The sequence below is a fragment of the Octodon degus genome, unplaced genomic scaffold (assembly GCF_000260255.1).
Source record: "Octodon degus isolate 3935 unplaced genomic scaffold, OctDeg1.0 scaffold00145, whole genome shotgun sequence".
Lineage (NCBI taxonomy): Eukaryota > Metazoa > Chordata > Mammalia > Rodentia > Octodontidae > Octodon > Octodon degus.
Window position 1 is genome coordinate 5,687,551 of NW_004524721.1, and position 18,999 is coordinate 5,706,549.

Sequence of the window (18,999 nt, forward strand, 5' to 3'; positions counted from 1 at the left end):
GCCCATATTCAGAATACCAGAATGACAGGCACTCCAAACGTGAAACTACTACTACAAATTACCATCTGCAGTGCAGTAGCTTAGTTCACAGGTATCAGTATATATAGTTAGTCAGAGTGAGAATCTTTCCAATTAACTGCTAGATTAAAAAATCTTCTGAATATTCTCAGGATCATTGCCTTTCTCATCTTTACAAGAAAATCTTGTACACAGTGAATTTGTTAGAGTACACAGTATATCTAGACATCCTGAATTAGTAGTCTTGGGTGGGGCTTAGTAATGCCAATCCTCACCTTTAGAATAAAGATTAAGATATAATTTCACACTGCAGAGTTCACCGGCTGTATGCAAGTAAAGGACTCAATGCCCTCAGTAAATTCTTGCGCTTGGACAGCCATCTCTGCCTTCCACTTTTACAACACATCCATCAGCCCTGAAAGTCTTGTGCAGTTAGTCCTGGTAGCAACCTCCAATGGCAATCACTAATTTGCTTTTTTACTCCATAAATTTATTTTTCTGGGCATTTGATTTATATAAAATTATATAACACCTAGTTATTGATCCATCAATTCATAGCCATTTGGATTTCTAAATTTGTTTGTTGTGAATAATGTGTCTAAATTTGCATGTATGAAAGGAAAGGAAAAGAAAAAACAAGAAAAAAAAATGGAAACAAGCTTCTGTAAAAGGGGAAGAGGGCCTAAAGAGAAGGTAAAGGAATGGGAAAAAAGGAAGAATCAAGATATATCATGTACAAATACAAATTCTCTATGATGAATTTATCATTATGTATATTGAAAATATACCAATAAGCTTAATTAATTACAGAAATAGATTGGACTGGGGAGATAACTCAGTGGCATATGATCTTGTCTGGCAAGCACAAGGTCCTGAGTTCAATCCCCGGCATTAAAAAAAACTCTTGCCTTTCTCCAAATTTTTTTTAGAAACTCTTTCTGTGGCCCCATCTTTTCATTTCTTGTGGATGGATTATTTGGAATGGAATTCTGGGTTTTCTGGTCATTTTAATAAACTGCAAATTATTTTCTAAAGCAAGTGCGCCATTTCCTCACCAACATACGTCTATTCTGTGCATGCAGAGAGTCTCTATCATCCAGGGATGTGTGTGTGGCCTAATCTTGCTTCGTACATGAACAGCCTTTGGTAAACTAGAAATATAAGAAGAATTTTTTTTGTGTACTCCTGTCCTATGACCCTCCACCCACTCAAACTCCCTATAATATCCTGACTAATCTGCCAGTTCATTGTTCAGATGGGATTGCAACTTTGAGGACAATGGAGCCATGTTACTGAGATGGGCAGGTTAATCTACAAGGTTCCTAATGGGTAACTTACCTCTGGCAGTGCCCCACACTGACTGAGCTACATGGTAAGAAAACAGTTGGGGGAAGGGTAGATGCATCCCCAGGCAAGAATGTCACTGACTCAAGCTATTTTTATCCAATGTTCAATATTTTTCAGAATAAATGCTTCTTAGATTATTGTGTACCTTTGATTTCTGGAGTTGGAGATGGCCACTTTTGACAGTTTTGTCCAGCTAGGGTGTGTGTGTGTGTATGTGTGTGTGTGTGTGTGTGTGTGTGTGTGTAGAAAAATGTATCGACCCACTTATTCTGTCATGTACCAACAAGCGTCCCTTTTTAAGAAAGCCGAAACCTATTTTTGATGCATGTTTCTCTGCTGATCATACTTTGAGAAGTATTACCTAAACCATGGTCATTATTCTGTATGTACATGAGCAAATGCATCTGTGCATACACATATAAAGCACAGTATTATGTAATATGTAAATAATGTAGTTCATCTGTTTTAATCAAATTTTATTTGAAGTGGCCATGAGGACTTTTTTTTAAAAGTATACACCTTAGGTCCTGCCTCCATTTACAATATTAATATTATATGGCACATGGATAGTGGACTTACAGACATAAAACAATTAAGAACAGCTGCAAGAGCATTTCCCAACCCAAGGTTGCTGCTCACTGCACAACCCCAGGGGACCTCCTTCACATCCCTTTTCATGGAAACACTGCTCCCAGAAATTGTACTCTGGAGCACCTTTTACATAAGCAATGTATGCTCTGTGTTTGCTGAGGTTAAGACGTATGATTCTTTAACAGTTAAAATAGCTTTGACATTTCCTCCAGTCTCCTGTAATATAAGGTGAGTGAGTCACTCTCCATTTCTTTTTCTCTGCAATAAAGTGAATATCTGGCCAAACACCATCATAACACTGTTACAGTTAACAACTAGGCACTGTAGTGATAAAATAATAGATAGCATGTATGATCTTTGACACTGTACTTTACACCTTGATTTTATGACACAGAGTAAGAAAGTTCCATTGATAATGTGACTAGAAGCATGAGTTGAGCCCACTGTCTGTGTCCAACCTTACCACAGCTTTTCTGTGAGGTTTCTATTTCCCAAGCTTATTTCTGCATTTCCCTGATTAACAAATGTGTCCTATACATCATGCATTTGAGCTAAAGGAATGAAAATGTTCAAAAGTAGTTGTGCTTCAGTGTATCTCTTATTCTTTACTTCTTTCAGAATTGAGCGGCTGGCTAAGGACATTATGCAAGACCTGGGATGCTGTGACCTTATGATCCTGTGCGTGCTTAAGGGAGGTTACAAGTTCTGCGCTGATCTTGTAGAGCACCTTAAGAACATCAGCCGGAATTCAGATAGATGTGTCTCTATGAAGGTGGATTTCATCAGACTAAAGAGTTACAAGGTAAATTATTACATGTTCCCTTTTTATTGCAAGATGTTTAGGCTAAACGATGCCTTAATCAAAACTAATAAACTAACAAAATTACAAGTGTAATTTTAAAAAATTAAAATGAAACAGTAACTTTTTTTCATTTGCAAGAACACTAGAACTTGCTATTAAAATTCAGATGCTATTCTTTGGGGGAGGGAAAATAAAACCTTTCCTTTTCACATATATGGAATGACTCATCAGGAATGGTTCATGTATTCTTCTATAAAGATGAGGCTAAGCAGCTACTTCCTGGTGTCCAACCTCACAAATGACTGGTCCGTGTTGAGACGGACCAGTGAGGACCGATGCGCTTCTACCCCGGAGCTCCCCTTGGCCTTGGAGGCCTGTAAGAGTGTGTCTAGCTCAGAGAGGAAACTTTGTCCTTGTGTCTGTGTGGTCACAGCCTGGAGGTAAGGAAGGGAAACATGTAGGGACAACAACACAGGCGTAAGGAGACCAGATCAGGGACCAACAGAAGCCCCTCCACCACTTTACAGTGAGACATTTGTGGCTGCCACTGGGTAAAACTGGTAGCCTCTAAAACCATGCCTTTATTCTTCTCTTCTGATGTTAGCTTCTGTGTTACTTTCTGATTCAGTGGATGCTACATCTATTGCTTGAGGAACTCTTGGGGGCAAAACCACGATAACATTTTCACTGAGAAAATAGTTTGACATATTTGAATGTGTTAATCACTCTTCAAATCGACTTTCTAGCGGTATATAACAAAATCACCACAAACTTAATGGCACAAACGAACACAGGTTTATTATCTTATAGTTTCTGTGGGTCAGAAATCTGAGTGTGGTAGAGAGACGATTCCCTGTTCATGGTCTTACTAGGTTACATGAGCTATGGTAGTTTGGGTTTTGCTCAAGTCTGATTTGGGGTCTTTTTCCAAGATCTCTCATTATTTTCAGAAATCAGTCCCCAGTCCCCTGCTGAATGTAGGCTGCAGACCTCTCTCTGCTCCTAGAAGATGCTTCAGGTCTTTGTCTTGTGAACTTCTCTGACACAGTTTACAACCTAGTTATAGTAGCTTTTGCCTCTTCAAGCCCCATGGGAGATCACGTGGGAAGGGCCCACCCCCACTGCGCAGCTTAATTTATTAGGTCATGTTCACCCACAATAATCCTGCTTTTGATGAACTAAAAATCACGTAACCAGTTACCTATCTGGGGGGTGGATTCCAACCATCATCCCTGCTTCCCTCTCACTCCAGAGGTGAGGATTATTCATGACAAATGCACCAGAGATGCCACTTCTGATGACTTTCCTAGAATTCTACTCTCCACACTGTTCACGTGACCTTGTTTAAATAGCCTCGGGGTTAGCACTGATGTAAATTAGTTCTCATTTCTTAATTTACTCTGTTTCTTGAGGTGCTCTCCAGCCAGTTGAAAGCAGTTGTTTGTTTTATTTTTTGCAGACACCTTAACTAACTCTAGTGTCATCTTCTCTTGGAAATGTTTTCCCTCCCATCATGCTGGATTAAAAGTACCCTGAAACAGATCCATGTATACACAGCCAGTTGAATGTACACACAAAAATGTCCTTGTGTCCTTCATAGTCAGCCTCACCTATACACCCAGGCCCTCACAGCCACAAAGGCTTTTTACTCCTAGAGTTTTCTTTTTGTGGAATGTCATAAAAATGGAACTGTATCTGTGGCCTTAGAAAATCTGTAGCATAGTGCACTGCAGGTTCATCCACACTGTGTATATCAGCAGTCCATTCCTTTGTATTGTCAAACAGAAGTCCATTACATGGATAGAACACAGTTTTTAAATCCATTCATCAGCTGGAGGATATGTGGGTTGTTTCTATTTAGGAATAAAAACACCATAATTGTTCATATCCAGGTTTTTGTAGGTACTTACATCTTTGTTTTCCTTGAGTAAATATATAGTGACAAAACTGGTTGATCATATGGTAAGTGCGTATAAGAAATTGTCAGACTCGGGCTGGTGAGATGGCTCAGTGGTCTAAAGCACCTACTTGGAACAAGCTTAGCAAAGCACAGGGACCTCGGTTCAATCCCCCAGCACACCCAGCCAGCCCCGCCCCCTGGTGGGCTGAGCTGGCCACACACACACACACACACACACAAATAAATAATAAAAAAAAAAAAGAAAAGAAATTGTCAGACTCTTTTCCAAATAGGTTGAATTATTTTGCATTTCTACTGGCAGAGTGTGAGAATTTCACAGGCTGGTATTATGTTTGTATGTTTGCCCTTATTTTACCTATTAGAATAGATAATAATACCTCATTAGGTCTTTTTTTTAAAATTTATTTATTTATTACATTTATTTAGTGGGGGGGGCAGCTCAGCCCACCAGGGGGCGGGGCTGGCAGGCATGTGGTGCTGGGGGATCGATCCCACGTCTCTGTGCTTTGCTAAGCTTGTTCCAGGTAGGTGCTTTAGACCACTGAGCCATCTCTCCAGCCCTCATTAGGTCTTTAATTACATTTTTTCAATGACTAATGATGTTCAACATATTTTAATGTGATTATTTGATATTAATATAATTTTTGATGAAGTCTTGGTTCATATATCTTGTCCATTTTTAGAAGTGTGTTTGCTATTTAAATTTTGAAAGTTTTTACATATTTAGTTATGGATCCTTAATGCTTTGAATATATTTTGTACACAGTGAGTGTTTTAAAGTTTTCTAACAATGCTGTTGTCCAAAAAGCATAATTTAATTCAACTGGCTGTGTATACACGGATCTGCTTCGGGGTACTTTGTCAGGTTCGGACATCTAGCTTGTCAGCAGCACACTATTTTGATTACTGTGGCTTTATCATAAGCCTGGGAATCAGATACTATAAACCCCCAACTTTTTCATCATAGTAACTTCTAGTTATGCTTGTTCTGTGCCTTTCTGTGTTAATTCTAAAATCTCGCTGTCAATTTCTATAAAACAGTCTACTAGAATTTTAGGATTGTTTTAAGCTCATAGATCAATTTGGAGAAAATAGACACCTTAATACCACTGACTTCTATTCCATGAGTGGCGTATGCCTTCAAACTTATTTATTCATTTTGCTTATTGTTTTTATTTGTGGGAGGAGTTGAAAAAAATATTAATAATAGAGTTTTTCTTTTCTCCCTAAGCAAGAATCATTCAAGTAAAATTAACTTAACTATCAAAATGTAGCAAAGTAAGGGAAAAGCACAACCCAAGAAGCAAAGGCTAGGGGGAAGAGGAGAGTGTAGTTCACACAGAACACGTGCACAGGTGCCGTATGATTCACCAGCTCAGGACAGCCTCCTCAGAAGGTGAGCACAGGCACACTGTAAAAGGATGTCCCCTCCCAAACATTGTAAGAGGATTCCCCCCCAAACAACTGAGAACGTTTCAATTTAAAGCATAAGATTAAAAAGATAAAGAAAAAATAACCAAAGCAAAGCACAACGTAACCCCAAGAACCACTCACTCATAACCACCTTCCTTAACTGATCATAGGCATTCAAACTTAGTTTCAGTAGTTTCTAGTTTTATGGATTGAACCCTATGGCTTTTCAAAACTCTTTTATCCACATAGCTTTCTGGGGATTTTTCTATGAAGACAGAAATCTCTTTTATGAATTGAGATGATTTTATGTCCTCCTTCCTTTCTAATTAATAGTCCTTTTACCCTTAGTTGGCCCATTGCACTGGTGAGACCACCCCCTTCCCTGCTGCACAGGAGTGCTGAAAGAAAACATCCTGGCCTTGTTTACAACTGGTGCAACACTGGCTGGTGGGTTTTGAAGGTAGCCTGCTAACATTTTTTAAAATTATGAATGATGAAGGTACTCGACTGACCTTATCAGATACAAAAGTTACAGTTCTTGTTACATAGGTCTTGCTTTATCTTGGTCTTAACCATCCAGCAGAAAAGTATAAAAATGAGGTGTATAAAGTTAAACCATATTAATACAATGAGTTGTAAAAGACTCAAATCAATAACTTTTGAGGATAATCCACTACTATTATGGACTGCTGGACAATATTGGATTGTTTTGCTGAATTCAAGCACCTATAGTCTTTAGATGCCAATAGAATACCCACCTCTGACAGGGCTAAACAAAATAGGGGATACAAAGGAAGGACCATTTTGTATTTGTATGTACAAAATAGTTAGGATAGATATACAGCTACTCGCTTAATTCGATGAGAAGAAAGATTTGCAGTAATAGTGTTTGGACAGGATATCCTGTCTGCTTCTTATACTGTGGATAACCACTAAGAAGATAACAATACACAATGTGTTAATTATTGAAACTGTCCTATTAATCAGCTTTGAAACTATCTCATTGATATTTGTTCCTCAATAAAATAAAAAAATAAATGCAATTGGGAAGAGATGGGTCTTGAAAATCCGGGTGCTATAGTAAAATGTGAAGAATTAAAAAAAATAAAATTATGAATGAATATTATCAAATGCTTTTTCTGGTTCTGCTGATATGGTAAATTACATGGATCAATTTTTCTAATATCAAACCATTTTTCCAGTTGGTATTTTTATATATTCTTCTTTTAACTTATTACTCACTTAAATTCAATATTTTTGAAACTTTTTGGATTTACATTTGTTCCTTTATTTTTTTTTATGTATTTGGTATAGGGTCTCGCCACACAGTTCAGACTCGTAGTGATCCTCCTGTCTCAGCCTCCCCAGCGCTGGGATTACAGGTGTGCGCCACCACACCCAGTTTTAGTGGCCAGCTCGGCATGTGGCACTGGGCATCGAACCCCGGTCCTTGCTCTTTCCAAGCAGGCACTTGGACCACCGAGCTGTCCCCCCAGCCTATATTTTCTTTTCTTATATTGTTTTCTTCTGATCAAGTGTCAGAATTATGTTGCTCTCATAAAACTGAATTGGAAATATTTCGTTGGCATCTCTTCTCCAGAAGCACTATAAGTATTTTCAGTTCACTGAATATTTGGTAGAATTCACTAGTGAAACCATCTTGGCCTGTAGTTTTCTTTGTCAGAAAGTTTTTAATAAATAATTCAATTCCTTTAATTGATATAGGAGTATTCACTTTGCTTTTCTCAAGGAATTTGTCCACTTCACCTGTTTTCACATTTTGGGAAGCATGAAGCTCCTTATTATTTTAATGTTTGTGGAGTCAGTGGTGATAATTCTCTTTGTTTCTTATATTATTAAATTGTATTTTATGTCTTTTGTTTTTCTCTTCACCAGTGAACCTAAAACTTTGTCAATATTTTTGTGTTGCTCGTGGCTTCTGTAATTTTCTATTACATCAGTTCTATCAATTTATGCTTTTTTATGTAGTTAGGACAGGGTCTTCAGGGTCTCACTACGTAGATTGGATTTATGGTGATCCTCCATTGTTCAGCCTCCCAAGTGCTGGGATTACAGGCACGCACCACCACACCCACTCTCAATCACCAACTCAGCGCACACCGAGGCGGGGCTGGCACTGCACACAGGGGATCAAACCCTGGCCTCTGCGCTCTGCCTAAGCAGGCACTTTAATCTGCTGAGCTAGCTGGCCTGATCAATGTATGCTTTTACCATTATGATTTCCTTGTTTCTGTTTGCTTTAGGCTTAACTTGCTTTTATGTTCCTAGTTTTGTAAGATGGGAGCTTAACAGGGCCTGGGAGATGGCGCAGTAGAATAAGCACTTCCCTGGCAAGTGCAAGGGCCTGAGTTCAATTCCCTGCCAAAAAAAAAAAAAAAAAGATAGGAGCTTAGACCACAGAATTGAGGCCTCTTTTGTTTTCTAATATGAACATGTAACGCTACAAATTTTTAAGTACATTTTTAGCTATATCTCACATACTTTGACATATTGTTTTATTTTTATTTAGCTGAAACTATTTTCTAACTTCTCTTTTGACTTCTCGATATTTGGTCATTCTGTATTGTTTAATTGTAAAATATTTAGAGGGTTTTCCAGGAATTTTTGTACTATTTCTAGTTTAATTCTGTTGCAGAAATTATACTTTGTAGGAATATAGTCCTTTTAAATTTGTCAAGGCACATTATTATATAAGCCCTGAAAGTAGTCAGAAACTAACCACATTATGACCCACATTAAATTAATCCACCCTACTCTTTAATTTCTCACACATTTTCTTTGCCTGTGTCTCAACTAACCTCCCTTTATTTTACTAACACTTTCGCTTAGAGGCAAGCATTCTAGTGTATATATATCATGTTAACTCATGTTTATGCAATACCAATTCTCAACACACATTTGCATTTCTAAAACTTCACTGGCATCGTGATCATTATCACTAGAGCTAGACAGATAGTTTCAAATCTCCGCGGTTTTCCTAGGGCTAAAGGGGTTGGGATTCCCACTCAGGGAATGGAGTGAAAAAGGCCATAGTTCACATTAAAGTCATCACGTTCATCCAGTCTCACTTAACCTCAGCTTTTGTCCCTTTTTGTGCTGTAGGGTCCAAAGATGATTGCAATGTCTCTTCCTTCTATCCCAAATATTTCTCTTCTCTGTCACCAAGGTGACACAAATCATCTCCTGAGTGAGCACATCCTGTAAAGGCCACCGGCTAGCTCAGGCAAGAATTCCCTCTAATTACATACTGTCAGAAATGGATGGAACACTGGTACTCATAGTCTAGGTTATGACATCAACAGCCTTCCCCCAACAGCCTGACAGCTATCCCTGTCCAGAGATGAATTAATTCCTGGGTCAGGTTAGGCTTGAGCGAAGCCCTCTTTTCCATACTCCATCTCTCTCAATATACCTGGGGGCAGGGAACAATTAAAACTTAAACTAGTAACTACTATGATAAGGGGAGCTGGCCTAGCTCACTTCCTCTTAGGGCTTGTGGCACTTCTACACAAGCCCTCAGACCTGTTTACAGGCACAGACACCTCAACAGTCTCTGCAGAGAAACAATGGCACTCCACTCTGTCAGTTCTCTTAGGAGCTTCAGGGGAGATGCGGACTCTGCAGTCCTGTGAGTGGTGGTCAAAAGCATGATGTAGTTTAATTCCCTCCTGTTCTGTTGCCTAATGATTCTTTTAAGCTTTCTTTTTGAGGATAGAAAGATGGAGTTCATTTTACCCAAAGGCTGTATTTTTCCTTGCCCCAGCCATCAGCATTCATAAGTCCCCTAAGAGCTCCTTCCCAGTGAGTTCCAGTTGCCCGATTCCCTCCAGCTTACTAAAGGCCCTTCCTAAGGAGCAAGTGGTTCTGAAAAAAAAAAAAAAAAAGAAATTATTTTAAAAAGAGGCCAGGGAGATGGCTCAGCAGAATAAGCACTTCCCTGTCAAGCGCAAGGATCTGAGTTCAATCCCCAGTTCTGAAAGAAAAAAAAAAAAAAAAAAGGAAATAAGGAACAAGTGGATCCAAATGTTTCACGATTTCAGGTGATTCAACTTGTCCTTGTTGTTGCATTGAACTTTACATAAGGCATGAGTTGAATTTGCATGAATGATAGCAATCTAGAAAAAGACAAGGGGACTGGGCATTTAGGTGGGGGAGGGGGCAGGAGGTTAGCTCAGTGGCACAGCACCTGCTTGGCAAGCATGAGGTCCTGAGTTTGATTCCCAGTACTCAAGCCAGAGAATAAAGTGAAAGACTTTTAGAAAGTAGTGAAAACGTGATAAAGTCTTAAGCCCAAATAAAAGTGGAAGGCAAATGAGTCCCTCACATAAAACTAATGTCCTCAAGGATACAAATCTTTGGTGAAAAACTCTGCTCTTCGGTGTGGGGAGAGCCTGAGAGGCTATCCTGTCTTTGATGACCTGCGTTAGTATGAGGAGGTAAAATATTTCCTGAGTAATTTTTAAACACAAGTCTATGCCACATGTGAGCTTGAAATTTTTAATTTACTTTCTCTAGATAGTCTGGGGAGTTCTGTTCTGAGATTCTTAATATTACAATTAATATCAGGCCATAACATTCCAAGGATAAAAGCAAATCCAAAACCTCTTGCCAGAGACAATCTCCACTTAGGTAGGATTTCTATAATATAATAAAACATGTTTTTGCCTGAGTTTACAAACCAAAATTATAGGTGCAGCTTGGAAATAATCCACCATAAGAAAAATCACCTGGCAAAAAGAGATAGATGAGTGAGTAATGTGAAAGAGAAGATAAAACAATTATGCTTACTATATCTGCATAAATTGTAGAGAAAATCAGGGCAAGGAAATGAAAGCTTAGCTGGGCATGGTGGCACATGCCTGGAATCCCAGCATTCAGGAGGCTGGAGCAGGAGGATCATTATAAATTTGAGACCAGCCTGGGCTACGAAGTGAGCTCAAGGCCAGCCTGAGCTGCCAGACCTTGTCAACTTTTAGAACTGATGTGAAATGACAATGAAAAAGATCATAATTGAATGAATAAAATAGTAAATCAATGTTCATGATAAACAGATTGAATATAATTATAAATTTAAGTTTCGAACTGGAATAGACCTGAAAGTTAGTAACTCCAAGATATCATTATAAAAATGACATATAAGAAAGAAAATTGAAAGATAAAAAAAGAACCAAGATATGTGACAGAGGAGTACCATCAGGACAAACAAGCTGGAATGGAGGAGCGGCAGTAGAGTCAGCCTAGAGTTCATAGAAGATAAAAAATGCTCAGATTCCAGAAATACTCTGCAGCCTCACCTAAGCATGTCATAATGAAACTGGGAAAGAAAACACTAGAGTCAAAGAGAAGATTATACAACAACTGTGGAGAAAAGCACGATTACCAATAGAGGAATTCCCACTATCAAAAGACTTCTCAAGCTCAACAACAGAAATCAGAAAACACGGAGTATTGTCAACAGAGCAAGAGAAAATAATCATTAGCCTAGGTTTTCAGGCCAGCTAATCTTTAACTCTCTTGGGGCTTCCAGATAAAGACAGTAATCACAGTCTAAAAGAATTTGCCAGGAACAGACACTGGCTAAAAATACTCTGTAAAGAATTTATTTTATGAAGAAGGAAATTAAATACAAAAAAATGAATTTGTGGTACAAAGAAACTGATCAGCATTTAGGTAAGTAAGAAAAAAAGTTTTCATTGCTTAAAATACTAACTAAGGAAATAATAATTTGACAAATTTTGGTGATAAACAATATAGAACTAAAATATCCACCCGTACTTAATTGTAAACAGGATGAAATGATCAGACTAAAAACATTCAAATGTCTTTTGTCTTATTTAGGAGAAACATAGAAATGTTGATGACTTACAAAGTTTGAGTATGCCTAGTAACAATTTATGTGCAGCCACTGAAAGAACAAGAGTGCTAGGTATAGGCCCGGCGAGATAGCACAGTGGACTAAGTGCCTGCTTTGGCAAGCGCAGGGACCAGGGTTCGATCCCGGGTCCCACATGCTGCACCGGCCCTGCCCCTGGGGCAAGCTGAACTAGCAACAGGGTCCTGGCATGGTGGCCCCAGAGCATGGCTGAAAACCAGAGTTTCACCATGAGTCTAACCTGGGTGGTGAGACCCTGTTCCAAATACACAAATAAAAATAAAAAATAAAAGTATGCTAGGTGTATTTCTAAGCCAGTAGAGGGAATGAAAAAGAGTAAAGAAAACTCAATACTTCACTGATTCAATAGTAGACCCCCAATGGGAAATAATTAGGAAACCTTATTACATTCATTTTACAGAGGAGGAAACCAGACCCTCATGTTAAGTAACACAGGCAAGGTCAGTTAGTAAGTGGTGGGTCAGGTATTAAAACCCAAGTTTGACTCTAGAGCTCAGGATTGTGACCAGTAAAATATACTCTTGTCCCAAGAGGCATGTGAAGATGAATTAGGCCAAAAGAAGGGAAACAAGACTCAGTCTCTCTCTGTTTCCTCTCTCTCTCTCTCTCTCTCTCTCTCTCTCTCTCTCTCTCTCTCCACACACACACACACACACACACACACACACGCACACAATCTGGGCTTTCAAGTCTTCCTGCCAGCCTTCCAGAGTATTAAGACTACACACTATAGGTGTATGCCACCATACCTCACCTGACTTTTTGATTCCTAAAATGTATTTACTGTCAGCTTTCAGAATACAAGGATGAAGAAACTCATCATGAAAGAAATATCTAAGTGATCCTAAAGAAAGACCATCTAGCCTTGCTTCAAGCAAGTGTATATTGAAACTTCTAATTCTATATATAATGTAAGAAAGGTTTTTCCAAAATCAAGCCAAAACTCCTTTGTATAATATTAATACTAATATTTTTAGTTATTTTCCCCTTTGCTGTTCTTATTTTATAAATATCCATGCATTATATTAATGTACATTCTTTATATGATTTAGTATTACATAGAGATACTTTTCAAGGTTTGTCTTTGAAACAAACCCTGAGGGCAGATGGAAGCCCGATGCAGAAGTAGCTCTGTCTGGCTTGGGAACAGAGCTGGGCTTAACTAATTGCCGCAGCTTGGGGTTGAATCCCAAGCAAGGAAGAACAGCAGTCCCTAAGGTGATGAGTCTTCCAGAATGGACTCACTGTGCTGCGGATGCAAGGTGAGGTCTCGTGCAGGGATGTAACAGGGAGTTAAAAAAGAAAAAGAAGGTGGACAACAGCTTTTGGAGCCTCGGGACCTAGCTGGATGGCGTCTGTCAGCTTGGGCAAGTAGTACTCGCAATACAAATAAAACCTAATATTTACTCAGGACTCACAGGCAACTATTGTCCTCAGTGCTTTATAGGTATTAACTCATTGAGCCTCCCAGGAGCCCTGAGAAGTTGGTGCTATTCACATCTTCTCAGATGAGGGTGTTGAAGTCAGACATGTTCGTTGGATTTACCAAGGCCTGTGGCTAGGAGGCTGGGGAGGTCTGTGTGACTCCTGATGGAAGGACTTAGTCACAGAACTACAGCTTCCCCTGGAGGACTTCTGTCCACAGGAAGTGGACGAGCAGGAGAAGAAAGTTCCCTGGTTCTTTAGGTGTGCTGGGTAAGCTTCTAAGAAGGGACTTGAGCATCGGAAACAGAGCAGGGCAAACCCAGTGCACACCAAGGGCGCAAGATCTTAGAACAGCACAGTGAGGCCGAGGCCCACAGGAGAGACACTGAGCTGGGCACCTGCCGTTGGCTTCTGGTCACTTGCCTTGCAGGCCTAGGAGCTTGGATCCCAACAGGATCGGGCCTGTTTCTGGAGATACCATGTGGCTGAGTCAGTGGGTGAGGTGGGAGTGAGGTCTCTCAACTGAGGGGAGAAAACTTCAGACCCTTGGAACTAACTGGGTCAGGCGGGGGCTCACCCATGAGAAAGTGTGTCCCATAAGCATCGATTTTATCATTCGCCTGCAGGCATTTATTATACTTTGTCTACCTGCATTTCCCCACTTACAATATGAAAATATGCTGGTCCCACAGAACCTAAGTGTGCCACACACACAGGCATACACATGCACATGGAGTATGCATTTATACCTGACTTTTAAAAAACTTATAATAATGTGATATTTTATTATCTGTATCCACATAATTTCTAGTTTTCTGTAGAAGTAATTCAAGGCAAAAAAATAATTGCCCATACTTTTGTAAGTTAGGCTGTTTTTTTAACCAACATATTATAACTGATATAGAATATGAAACAGCATCAGGACCATAATAGCTTTTATGAAATAACATGTTCCATTTGTATGTGGACTTTGTGGGATAGGAGTGTTACTAGGAAATAACTTACATTTGAAGTGAAAAAAATTTTACACCCCAGTTAGGCATATATGATAAAATAGCTTGGGGAAAATAATCTCTTTTAAAAATTTTTTATGATGATTAATATGCTAAACTAATGTCTAATGTCTTTATGCTTCTTCATCTATACTATGCATTTCCTTTACAGCATAGCTCACCTTTTTTTTTTCAGTACTAGGTATTGAACCTAGAGCCACATGCATGTTAGACAAGCTCTCTACCACTAAATTACATCTCCAGTCCTATCTATCTATCTATCTATCTATCTATCTATCTATCTATCTATCTACCTATCTATCTATCTCTCTATCTATCTATCTATCATCTATCATCTTCTATATCATCTATCGATCATAGTCTTGCTCAGCTGCCCAGGCTGGCCTGAAGCTTAGGATCCTCTTCCCTTATGAGTAACTGAGATTACAGACATTCCCCTGCATCCCATCTGAGTTTTCCATTACTAAGCACAGTATCATTTTTACAGTTTAGGTAATTTTGCTATATATTAAAATGCTTGGCATGGGCAGCTTTTTTTTTTTTTTTTTTTGACAGCTTTTAAGAACAAAAATTGTAAAAAAAAAAAAAAAACAAACAAAAATTGTTTAACCTTCTATTATTTTGATATTCATTTGGAGGATAGTCTTGGAAAATATTGTTCATTTATTTGTCTAATATTCCTTGTCATAGAAAATAGAAGTGAAATTCAGGCAGATGCTGACAAGTTAGGGAATGAGGCAATAAAAACAAAAGGACTGTCAGTGAGGAAGAGGATGCAACAGTAGGTCAGCAGCCCGTAGCTTGGCACAAATAGGAAGGACACACAGCACTGCCCTGGGAGGGGCTGCTGGGGGGTTGCCTGGAAGCTGGTGAGGAGCCAGCCAGCCCCTCACCAGCAGTGCTTGTGTGCTATGTTAGTGGCAAGCATCAGTGGGCACGTGCAGCACAGAGGCCCAGAATCCTTCCTTCATCTCTTGGCCCTCATGAGTCTCTGCGAGATCAGGGATCAGGGATGGGTTTTGGTGGCCCCACAAACCTCTGTGTATGGAGACTTCTAGTTAGGAAGGAAGATGAGGAGCTCCTAGAAGGCAAAGGCTGCTCCAACCAGTATTCAGGGAAGGGCACACTTGCAAAGCAGCCATGAGGCCCTGGGTTCTATCCCACCACTGCAAAAAATGCACAGTAAGTGATCTGAGAAACGAAATATATTTTTTTTCTCCTCCTCAAACATTGTTTCTAATGCATTCTTTATTCTGCCAATTTGTAATCCCAATAAATTATTTCACATCGCAACTTGATGAATGGGGAACTACTATTATCCCAATTGTTCATGGTAGGAAAATGAATCACAGAGAGTTTAAGAAACTGTCCCAAGATCACAGATCTGAGAAAGAGGCTGAGATGCAAAACCAGACAGCTGGCTGGGGACACCAAGGCCTGGTGGTCTTTCCTTCTGCTTCCTTGAAGGAGGATTATCCCTTGACTGTGTTCATGGTGGGAAGGAAGTCATTTTTCTTGGATTTCCTTTCATGTTTTATAAAGTAGTGGGGTTGATTTTCAAGGACTATAAGTTCCTTGACAGACTTGAATTTATATAATCTTTAAAATGCTGAAATGTCTATATTAAAATGTCAGGCTGCTCACCTATATTTGGTATGGATTCTCCATTAAGGTGATATATATATATATATATATATATATATATATATATATATTCAAATGACAGATTGCACACAAGAGGTGACAACAGGGCAAGAAAGAATGGGCCCAGTAGCATGGTGGCTAAGACAGACCCAAGCCCTGCCAAGAATGACACCAAAGGAGAGCAAGCCAAGAAGTTAAGTAGCTCATGAGAGACCCAACGCTGTGGTGATGTCCTGCCCAGCAGGGGCGGTGGCTCTATAAGGACCACTGGGACTCCCCAGTCCCTGGTCCCACTTTCTCTGCTAGCTACTCTCTTCCTCTCCCACCCAGCATCAACTCCCTCTCCCATTACTGCAGGAAATGAAAGATTCATTTTTCAGGAAAAAAAAATAATCCCAAATTGCCAAAAGTATAGACATCTTAGCCTAGGGAGAGATGGCCACAAGCCGTAGGCGTCTGGGGCCTTAGGTACCCTTCCTTGGCAGCCAAGCAGGGGACCAGCTGCAGTCCCTACCAGCGAGGAACTGAGAGTTGACAAGGAATGGTTTCTGAAGAACTGAATAAACCTAAAGAAAAGGCTTCTACATACTGCACTGGGAATCCAGCATTGAAAAGAACATCTCTGGCCTAGGAACTTGATGAGGGGGGTCTGTCCGTCCTCAGTTACCATCCCATGGACACGACCATGGCTCATTGGGTGTCTCCCATGTAAATATGAAAAGACAAACAAGGAAAACCATTTCCAACATGAAAGACCAGTCAAACAAAACAACAAAGCATGGAAAATGAATGTCCAGATGCTTATCTTCTTCTTTTTCTTCTTCTTCTTCTTCTTCTTCTTCTTCTTCTTCTTCTTCTTCTTCTTCTTCTTCTTCTTCTTCTTCATCTTCTTCTTCTTTGTAGTACATTCTGTTTTTCATCTTTATAAATAATTTATTGGATACAGAAAATAACTTGTACATTTTCTTCTTAAAATATATTCAGTGTTGTAGGTGCAATAAACACAAATATTCTACAATTCTGAAAATTAATAGAAATTCAAAAAGAAAACTCAAGTAAGTACTTCATGTAATGCAGATGTCTCCCAATTTTTTTCTGCTTTTGAGAAACAAAGTCATACACACTTTTAAGAAAATGTTCTTAATCGTATGTGAAGACTATAATCCATTTTATTTTCATTTTTTAATCCAATATTAATATAGAGAAATTTTTTTAGCTTTTTTCATTGATCTTATTTCACTACCTTTCTAAGCCCTTAGAAACTGTCATGTTCTATCAAATAATGTAACAGTTGAATACAAATTACAGTCCAATTTTTTTTTTTTTTTTTTTTTTTTTTTTTGGTGGAACCGGGGGTTGAACTCAGGCCCTAGCACTTGCTAGGCAAGTGCTTATTCTACTGATCTATCTTCCTGGCCCAAAAATGGCAGAAGGATTTTTTTTTTTTTTTTTTTTTTTTTTTTTTTTTTGGTGGAACCGGGGGTTGAACTCAGGCCCTAGCACTTGCTAGGCAAGTGCTTATTCTACTGATCTATCTTCCTGGCCCAAAAATGGCAGAAGGATTTTTTTTTTTTTTTTTTTTACTCCGAATGCCTTCAGAGCAGGCTTGGCTGGTTTTGAGTAGTGGGGATCGAACCACGGCAACCTGAGCCTGACTGTTTTGTTGAAGCAGTCACTTAAGGAACTGAGCTATGGGCAGGCCCCTGCTTATCTGCTTGTGGTCCTAAGGAGACTGTCACCCAGCCAAGGAGTTACTTAAAGCCAGAATAACATCTTGCTAATATTAATTGAACATTTCTTAAATGAAAATATTTCTATTGGGCCAGGGGGATAGCTAAGTAGAATAAGCACTTGCCTGGCAAGCACAAGGGCCTGAGTTCAATTCCTGGTTCCTCGAAAAGAAAAAGAAAATATCTCTATTATGAGTTATCTATGTATAAGTTTCTTAAAAAGTTAAGCTAGATTAATTCAAATTAATATCATTAACTGATTACTATGTGAAAGTGTTATTTAAGTGCTTTACAAATATTAATTTGTTAGTAACTTCACATTGGCACTCATCAGTTAATATTTGTAAAACACAATAAAAGGGAACAGAAGAAAACCTTCCAAACATTGTTTAACGTTCCCATGGAGATAGAATAAGTTATTGGTACTCTTAACACAAAAACAAGTTTGTGGGCCAGTGAGATAGTTCAGTGGACTAAATGCCTACTTAGGCAAGCTCAGAGATGAGGGTTCGACCCACAACACCACATGCCATGCTGGACCTACCCCTGGGTGTGCTGAGCCAGCCACCAAGACCCAGCATGGTTGTATATGCCTGTAATCCCAGTGCTGGGAAGGCTGAAAACAGGAGGATCACTACAAGTCTGAGCTGCATAGTGAGACCCTGTACCAAATATACAAAATAAATAAAAAATGTTTGTAACAGAGTAGGAGATAAAAAGTGAAAAGATTCCTGATGGCTGGGTGTGGTGATACACACCTATAATCCTAGCACTCCAGAGGCTGAGGCAGGAGAATTACTGCTAGTTTGAGGCCAATTTAGGCAACAAAGTGAGTTCAAGGATAGCCTGAACTGCATACTGAGACCTTGTCTCAAAAAGAGAAAGACAAGAAAGAAGAAAGAAAAGAAAAGAAAAGAAAGAAAACAAAAGAAAAAAGAAAAGAAAAGAAAAGAAAAAAGAAAAGAAAAGAAGAGGAGAAGAGAGGAGAGGAGAGGAGAAAAGAAAATGGTAAGGAAAAATAACCTGAGGGGTGGGGAGGTAGCTCAGTGGTCTAAGTGCCTTCCCGGCAAGTGCAAGGACCTGGATTCAATCCCTGATACTGCATGCCATTCAGGCCCTGGAATCCTAGTATAGTGCACCATACAGAGAGACCCTGTACCAAATAAATAAATAAATAAATA

General features: G+C 39.2%; 1 protein-coding gene across 1 annotated transcript in view; it reads left to right on the forward strand.

The window, feature by feature from the left end:
- Prtfdc1 (phosphoribosyl transferase domain containing 1) overlaps positions 1–18,999 on the forward strand; it is a 100,701-nt gene that overhangs the window by 11,183 nt on the left and 70,519 nt on the right. The window contains exon 3 of the mRNA XM_004641885.2: positions 2,575–2,758. Coding sequence (XP_004641942.1) covers positions 2,575–2,758 — 184 coding nt within the window. The remainder of the gene's footprint in view (positions 1–2,574; positions 2,759–18,999) is intronic.